The following is an 8,435-nucleotide window of genomic DNA, read 5'->3' on the forward strand; positions in this document are numbered from 1 at the left end:
AGGACTTGCTTCTTTTTCAATGGAAACCTTTCACGTTTGAATATATTTATTGATAAACGTAGGCGCGGTTCAAGGAGGGGGATGTATCAGCTGAAGGGCAGATAGACTATATATAGAGCTGGGGCTGGGCTAACAAGTGTAATTTGAAGAGTGAGAGACAGATATCTTATACAGTGAAAAAGGAGGATGGGGAAGAGTCCACGTGGCTGCGCGGAAGGAGGAGGGCTGAACAGAGGAGCATGGACGGTTCAAGAGGACAAGTTACTGACTTCTTACATTGAGACACACGGCCAAGCCAGATGGACACGCATCCCTAAAGGAGCTGGTAATTAACTTTGGTTCTTAATTCTCCTCTGTGCTTGGCTGGGCATGCATGACCCTTTGTAATTCTAAATGCAGGCTTGAATAGGAGTGCCAAAAGCTGTAGGCTCAGATGGTTGAACTATCTCAGGCCTGGTATTAAAAGAGGCGGCATCACACAAGATGAAGAAGAACTCATCATTAGGCTTCATAAGCTTCTTGGTAACAGGTTATTATATTCATTCCCTCCCCTCATTCTTCTTAATTAGTCTCGCACTATTTCTCCTTCCATAATTCATAGTTTATCTTGCTTTTGCCGGTCTTTTTAATGTAAGTCTATCTCAGGTGGTCTCTCATAGCTGGAAGGCTACCTGGCCGAACAGACAATGAAATCAAGAACTACTGGAACACCACTTTGGCAAAAAAGCTCAGGACACGGGCATGTTCAATATCTGAACAACATGGAACAATGAGATCAGCAGTAAGCAATAAGCCTGATGTGACTCAAACACGAGTAATCCGTACCAAGGCTGGTAGATGCAAGAACGTGGTCATTCAATATCCCCAGAGTGCGAAGGAAAAATCATTAGCTTCGAGCGAGCAGCAGATTTATGAAGCTCACCATCTAATTGCCACTGATGCGTTCTTAAACCAGTGTCAGGGTTCAGAACCTCAGCTTTCACATGAAAATCACGATTCGTCAGATGTGAGTTTGTGGAGTCCTGGAATAAGAGACGAGTTTCTGCATCAACTAAATGAAGCAGACTTTTGTTCATACTTCAACCTTGACGAACTTATGGTCAGTTGGGCCACTAGTGGAATACTCGATGAGGACACCGTCACTGTGGATCTAGATATGGCCCTCATGGATGGCCCTGACTTCGTTTAATTTAATGTGAAGCTGCTAGCCTCATCATTAATTCCTCTTCTGGCTTGTTTCTGATCGTCTGTTTTTCCTGAGTGACGTATCTCTGGATATCTGATCAATATCTTTTATGAAGGACGTAAATTGAGCCTTTTGACTTGTAATCTGTAATGTACGATGTTTTTCTTTGAGGGAGAATGAATCACATTCCAACCAAGGCTTCTTTTTTTTTTTCCAATTTATTTTTGCCACCGAACCAGGGATTGAGGAACAGGGACCAGTGGCAACGCAGGCAGTGCCAGCAATGTTTTAACTTTTTAATATTAAATACTGTTATTAATATATTAGCTCGTTCATTAATATAAGAGTTACTTAAAAATTTACTTTGATCATAAATATAACACTTCAGTCTATTTTGTCTTTAATATTTATTTATTTATTTTCAAATAATCTTTATAGTTATTACACATGTTAAGGAGTTTTCACCGTGATAATTTTAATACATATGATTAACAAGAGTATTTTAAAAAATATAACACTTATTTATTACAGCTAACTAATTTAATAAATTGCTTTAATTTTCTCAAAATAGTTATCATACTCTTATACTACCTCCGGTTCTAATTATAAATAAATAAATAAATAAATAAAAGCACTCCGTGGTGCAATAAGTCAAAGTCAATGCGTATGATTTCTTTTTTGACAAAATCTCGCCGAAATCTCTCAGCAAATGTTTATATTTTTATTGTTTATAATATTAAAAATCAATCTGCGCCCTGCTGTCTGCACATTCTATTTTTATTCGGGAAAACTAATCTGGCAGTCCTTATACTTCTATGAAATTTGTAATCAGGTCCCTCTAGTTTTTTTTCATTTTATTAAATCCTTGTTATTTGGTCAGTTAGTAACTAAGGTCCTTTTGTTTATAATTGCCGTTACCTTAAGTTAACAGTGGTGATGTGGCATGACTAAGCACCATCTTTCTTACCTCACCTGCAACACCTTCTCTCTCATTTTCTCTCATCCTCCACTTGGTTTTCTTTTTAGAGCAAAAAGCTTCATTCAGTTTTCTTCCAAACCAACACCATCATCTTCTCTCTCACTTCATGCACTCTCTCTCCCCACCACCAGAAGCTTCATCCTGTTTCAAATCCCTTCTCAGACGGCGATGCGGATCTGGGTGATGATAGCTGACTAAGAAGAGGACCACGATGTCATGAGACTCTTCAGATTCATCGTCTTCATCCTTAAATTTTTTTTTCCTGAAAAATTAGCCCATTTGAATAGATGATTAAGTCCAATAGTGAAATATGGAAGAGGTTCTACTACTCTTTGGCCCAAAAAAATACATTAACAAATAGAGAGAGAATCTGATGATTTTGAAACGGTAGTGGTAGGGAGAGAGATAATATGAAGTGTGTGAGAGAGATGATGATGTTAGTTTGGAAGAGAACTGAGTGGAGGCAGGGGAGAGAAAAGATGAAGGCGTACGTGTTCCAGGTGAAATGAAGAAGATGATGCTGGTCAGATGTTGAACAGTGCTCCGGTTAAATAATAATAATAATAATAATAAAGATGTTGAACAATACCGTGTCAGTGTTGTCACCTTAAAGTAATGATAATCATAACGGAAGGACTTGCGTTACTAACTGAGCAAAGAATAAGGATCTAATAAAATGAAAAAAAATTATAGGGACCTGGTTCCAAATCTGATAAAAGTATGAGGACTGTCAAATTAATTTTTTCTTTTTATTTTCTTATTACGTGCATTTCTGAAAAGTTTAAATGAGACTATTATTTTATAAATATATTGATATATTTTGGCCGCCAGAAATTCGTTGATGTTAATATGTCTTTTGCAAATGAATGCTACTGTTTTTTCTTTTTAACCAGCATGCTACTGTTGTCATTTAAAGTCATACACATCCATTAAAAGATATGAAATAGCTAGCGCTATAGAAAAATCTAAAAGCATAATTAAAACGCCGCTACACTAAGGTATTAAAATATTGCAGTTATACTTATATGGACTTATATCCTTACATGTATCATTAATTTTATAGTAAGGTGTAAATTTGTTCAAGGGAGCAGTGTTGCTTAGGATTTTTTTTTAATTTATTTTAAGTTTAGTGTTGCTCTGTTTCGTTAAAAAGCTGATGTCGACTGTTAACATTCTTAATAATAAAAAATGGCATCATTCAAAAAATAATAATAAATGGTAACGTTGCTTCATTTTCATTATATTTTTGTTATATATACCCACTTATAAATTTTAAAGCACGTTTTTAAATTCAGTATAATTTACTATTCAATTTTACTAGAGATCTACGCCCGCCGAGCAAAAGAATCTATTAATTTGCGTGCTGGATTCTATCTCCCTGTATTTTTTGAATTGTCGGTTCACTGAGTATGATTCTTTTTCTTTTCCAGTCAAACCCGTGGGGTCATCGGACAACCCATTTTTAATACAAATAATTTAATTAATTGACAAGCTTCACTGGATAGCATGATTGGCATCAAAATCAGTATACCGTTGTATTTTTGTTATATATCGATATTATATATATTTTGTATATAATTAAATTTTTTTGAAAGCTATGATGTTTATAATTCATGAACAGCATTACCCCCTATGCTTTTAACCGCCTTGCTGAATTAAAAGAATAAAAAATAGACAATAATATCGGACCTTATCAATTGCATGTAATCTGATCAATAACGTGACTTATCTGAAAGAGTACCGTTTTAGGCGATTCTGAAAATTTTTATCATAGTCTAATGCAGCTGCTTTTTTTTTTTTTTTGAAAAAAAAGAACTCTATTAATGTTTGTTTATAACATGAGTCATTATCATTTTGAAAAATATTTTGGAATAAACCATTCACGCATGTGTATCAGTGTATAGTGTGTTGATTAAATTAAAGACAAAAGGTTCCTTTTCATATATAGCGTGAAGACTCGCGTATTTTCTAGATTCAGTATGCAATTCTACCTAATGTGCTGAATATGATATCTTGTTAATTAATTTTAAAAAATTAACAAAGTTATTAAATTATTTTAAAGTCTTTATGTCTGTCATTTTTCTCAAGACTAGTTTGTTTCACTTATAAGTTGATATATAATCTTATTATGTATATAAATATTTTAGAGAAATCATATAATATATATTATAATTAAATAATTAAATAATTTTTTAATCTTATTAAATTAATTAATTAGATTTTATATTAAAAATCAGAAGCAATACATTAATATAAAACACTTTAGTATTTTCTAGAGATCTATGCGAACATACATCATATATTAATAATGTGCATGTTTTGTCTTTTGTGTATGTTATGTTACTTGTCAAGTTGTCGGTTTCAAGTGAGTATCGGAGAATTTGCCCCTAAAGAAAGGGGGAAGCATTGAACAACTCATTTTAAGTCCAACCTCATCGATCTGCGTCGCCTGAGGCTGCGAACATCAAAATGGCTTTTTTTAATAGCAATCCATTTTTGGAAATAAAGCGACAAATACTAACAAAAAACGTTTAAGATTAACCTCAGTCTCCTGACTGTCAGAGAATAATTACATCTCTCCATCAGCGTCAACTTGGACCTTTTTTAAGTTCCTTTTTGACGCCAGAGCCTCACACTTGGACTGACACTGTACTCTGACCTCGTCTTCCACATCTTCTCATGTCTGCACGTGATATGTTTTGTAGTCTACTATTATCGTTAGTATTTAATATAAGATTTTATTTAATTTTTATTTTAGTTATAAATATAAAATTCTAATTTGTTTTGTCTTTTATAGTTATACTTTTTTTTTTAAAGTAACCTTTCTAATAATAATAGTGTTTTAGTCAATACACTTGATTAGTAAGGATATTTTAAGAAAAACAATACCTATTTAGGATAAATAACTAACTCAACTTACTTTTTTAATCTCCTCAAATTAGTCAATTGGTTCTTATAATAAGACTGGAGGTAATACATTACTACTTACTCTTATATACACATAGAAAATTAAACAAAGATACCAATCCTGGTGTAATTAGACTTGATTGGATTGTGTTTCTTATATCGTCTTTGTTTAAGACCAGCGGTAGTATTTTATTGAGAATTGAATTTAGTTTTAAATATAAAATTTTAATTTATTTTGTATTTTATGATTATTATTTTTTTAAAGGAGTTTCTATCAACAACGAGTACTTTTCATGCAAATGATTTAAGAACTTATATTAGAAAAAAACAACACATATTTTTAATAAATAATTAATTTAAATAATTTTCTCAACCAGTCTAATCATATTAGTTAAGTAGCTCTTATATTAAGCATCAAATGTAGTTTTTTTTTTTTTTGCGTTAATGATGATGTGTTATATTACTGTATTAGCTATCCTCTCACTCCATAATAAAGGCACTTTTAAAAATAAAACAAATTTTTCCTTACGTATTTTAATCAATTTTAACCCACTTTTTATCAACTTAATTTGGTTACTTGTTATGTACAACTAGACTGGACTTAAATTTCTTTCCTGCCGTCTTCCTTGATCCCATCTTTCTTGTCGCTTCATCTAAGTTTTTCGTCCTCTGTAGTTTTGCAGGGTTTGATGCCCCGTGCTCAATTTTTTGTTCACTTTTCTCCGATCCATTAAAATTTTGATTTGGATTCGTTATTGGCGTTGCGCCAGAGTTAATCCGACTTTCCCTTCGGAGGAACTGGATTATTTGTTATTGTGATTGCTTCTACTTGAAATGATTTAGGGTACTATTTCGGCTCAATCATTAAGAGACAACGCAGCTTTTTTTTTTTTTGGGGGGGAGGGGACTCAATTGCACAAACTGCTATAGTATAGAAATCTTAGATCTAAAAATGAAATATTTTAGTTATCGTTTTGTCAAATTATTTTCTGCATTGATCCCTTACACTGTAATGTTGGGATGAAAATTCGTCACGGGCGTCGTCGTCATCGTGAATGTTGGAAAAAACATTATCGTGCATCTACCACTCTTAATATCACATCTGGTCTGATAACTTAGTCTAACTTCTTGATTGATAAGACAAGACGAATTAATGGTACGAAAAGTTAAAAAGGAATTCAGGGCCAATCCCAAGAGCCAGAATCCAACATGAGTGTCATTAAATCCAGATCCATTGTGCCAATGTTCCTGAATCCATCAGTTGTCCCACAATTGACAAGTTCGTCGATAGGTGAGAACTCGTCAGCTTGAGCATCCATGGTCACGGCCATGGCCATGCTATTGTCGAGGTTAAACTCTCTGAAAATATCTGCGGCGTTGAGTTCATCTTGAAACTCATCATTCCGTTCACGACCCAACAAGGTCACATCTGAATTCTGACATTCATCTACCGCCCGCGGAGGCTGGTTCGTGAAGTGGGGAGCAAGGTGAGCTTCGTCAAACCTTAACTGGTTGGAATCTAGAGAGTTGGCGGTGGACGTTTCCTCAGTATCATAGTTAGGGGGGCGTTGGATAACCACGTTTTTGCATCTTGCGGCTTTCGTTTGGATCACTTGTGGTCGAGTGAGATCATCAGACTCGCTTGATTTGCTGGGTGGATGTTGTTCAGACACTGCGCCTGACTGTGTTCTGAGCTTCTTTGCCAAAGTAGTGTTCCAGTAGTTCTTGATTTCGTTGTCTGTTCTTCCAGGGATCCTTCCGGCTATAAGAGACCATCTGGGCGGTACACATACAAGCTAGAAAGTAAGATTACTGTTACTGTGCTGGAGTAGGATGAAAGAATCATTAAGAAACAACGGAGAGGGAGGTGTACATATAATCAACCTGTTGCCAAGAAGTTTATGAAGTCTAATAATGAGGTCTTCTTCATCTTGGGTGATGTTACCTCTCTTGATATCAGGCCTGAGATAGTTCAACCATCGAAGCCTGCAGCTTTTGCCACTCCTCTTCAAGCCTGCATTTTGATTATTCTCTGTCACACGCTCGACGCAAATTATTGCACAGTTAAAGGAAAAGGGGAGAGAAATTAAACTGGGAAGTTACCAGCTCTTAGAGGGACGTGGGTCCACTTGCCTTCGCCGTGGGCCACAATGTAAGAAGTGAGCATCTTGTCCTCTTGAGCAGTCCATGCTCCTCTTTTCAGTCCCCCAACTTCCCCAGAGCGACTTGGACTCCTCCTCATCTCTCTTCTCTTTTTATCCCTGTTTCGATCTTTTGGAACTTAGACCCGCCCTAGCTCTTTTTATAGACCACCATTCAGCCAATGACGCCAAAACAGCTCGTGCACTTGTTGTTTGGCAAGCAACTTTCAATAATATTGCATGTGTTTGGTTTTCCGCAGCAAATAAATAATATATATGTATGTAATCAAATGAGGTGGGTGTGGCTCCAGAATAAGAAAAAATTTCCCGAGCTCATCACGTGAATCATGAAATTATTATCCAAATATATATTGACAGCAACATGAGGTTGGAAAAGAGATTATATTGGGTATAGAGTGTGCATGATACGCACATGCATCGTCAGCGTGAAATGCAAAGACAAAGTTTTCAGGGGTCATGTGTTGTAAGCATAGTTATTTTCCTTGGAATTCAAGCATTCACCCAACTCCTTTTGTTTTGGGGGGGGATCTCCTCGTTTCGGGGCTGTCACTACAAAAAAACAGACTTTAGGCGACGACTTTCGGCGGCGACAAAAAAAGTCGCCGCTGAAAGTCCACTTTCAGCAGCGACACCAAAAAGTCGCCGCTGAAAGTTCGCCATTGAAACCAAGACCTTCAGCGGCGACAAAAGTGTCGCCGCTGAAAGTGGACCTTCAGCGGCGACTTTTTTTATCGCCGCTGAAAGTGTTTCGTGTCGCCGCTGAAACTTCTAAAAGTCGCCGCTGAAAGTATCTTTTAGCGGCGACCTTTTTAGTCGTTACTGAAAGTTTTCAGCCACGGCTGCTACGGTAACGACTTTTCAGCGGCGACTTGTCGCCGCAAAAAACTTTCGGCGGCGACTTTTGTCGCCGCTGAAAGTCAATTTTTTTGTAGTACGTGGAACTCAATTAACAAGTGAAAATAGCCAAGGAATTGGCCTTAAGCCACAGCGCACACGCACATCCAAGTCGTAATACTAATAATTGAGAATATTCTTTGATTATTACTACTGGTTTTTGGTTCTCAAGTTCCACATAGGCTGGTTCGTATGGTTTAATCACGGCTTTGCATTTATTTAGAACGCTTCACTAAACACATCGATCAGGAAAATCCCATTGTTGATTCTCAGCGATGGTCGACTCGCCTTCCAAGAAAAAAAAATA

The 8,435-nt window shown here is 36.1% G+C and overlaps 2 protein-coding genes across 2 annotated transcripts; one reads left to right on the plus strand and one right to left on the minus strand.

The window, feature by feature from the left end:
* The first annotated feature begins 186 nt into the window (after positions 1-186).
* LOC114761785 (myb-related protein 308-like) lies at positions 187-1,301 on the plus strand. The gene is made up of 3 exons (XM_028951223.1): positions 187-325; positions 400-529; positions 646-1,301. Exons 1-3 carry the CDS (start codon positions 187-189, stop codon positions 1,187-1,189), a joined length of 813 nt encoding a protein of 270 aa, XP_028807056.1. The 3' UTR covers positions 1,190-1,301.
* A 4,743-nt stretch (positions 1,302-6,044) lies between these two features.
* LOC114761783 (transcription factor WER-like) lies at positions 6,045-7,324 on the minus strand. Its single transcript, XM_028951221.1, has 3 exons — positions 7,176-7,324; positions 6,957-7,086; positions 6,045-6,848 (listed from the first exon to the last, which is right to left on the minus strand). Exons 1-3 carry the CDS (start codon positions 7,312-7,314, stop codon positions 6,251-6,253), a joined length of 867 nt encoding a protein of 288 aa, XP_028807054.1. The 5' UTR covers positions 7,315-7,324; the 3' UTR covers positions 6,045-6,250.
* Positions 7,325-8,435: the final 1,111 nt, after the last annotated feature.

The sequence above is a fragment of the Neltuma alba genome, unplaced genomic scaffold (assembly GCF_004799145.2).
Source record: "Neltuma alba isolate B1F8T4 unplaced genomic scaffold, ASM479914v2 tig00011135_pilon, whole genome shotgun sequence".
Classification (NCBI taxonomy): Eukaryota; Viridiplantae; Streptophyta; class Magnoliopsida; order Fabales; family Fabaceae; genus Neltuma; species Neltuma alba.

Excerpts from the sequence above, each read along its gene's own strand:
- LOC114761785 (XM_028951223.1), top strand. The coding sequence starts at position 187 with ATGGGGAAGAGTCCACGTGGCTGCGCGGAAGGAGGAGGGCTGAACAGA. Across the intron at positions 326-399 it reads ACGCATCCCTAAAGGAGCTG|GCTTGAATAGGAGTGCCAAA; the intron begins GTAATTAACTTT and ends TTCTAAATGCAG. Across the intron at positions 530-645 it reads CATAAGCTTCTTGGTAACAG|GTGGTCTCTCATAGCTGGAA; the intron begins GTTATTATATTC and ends AGTCTATCTCAG.
- LOC114761783 (XM_028951221.1), bottom strand. The coding sequence starts at position 7,314 with ATGAGGAGGAGTCCAAGTCGCTCTGGGGAAGTTGGGGGACTGAAAAGA. Across the intron at positions 7,087-7,175 it reads CCACGTCCCTCTAAGAGCTG|GCTTGAAGAGGAGTGGCAAA; the intron begins GTAACTTCCCAG and ends ATCAAAATGCAG. Across the intron at positions 6,849-6,956 it reads CATAAACTTCTTGGCAACAG|ATGGTCTCTTATAGCCGGAA; the intron begins GTTGATTATATG and ends TGTACCGCCCAG.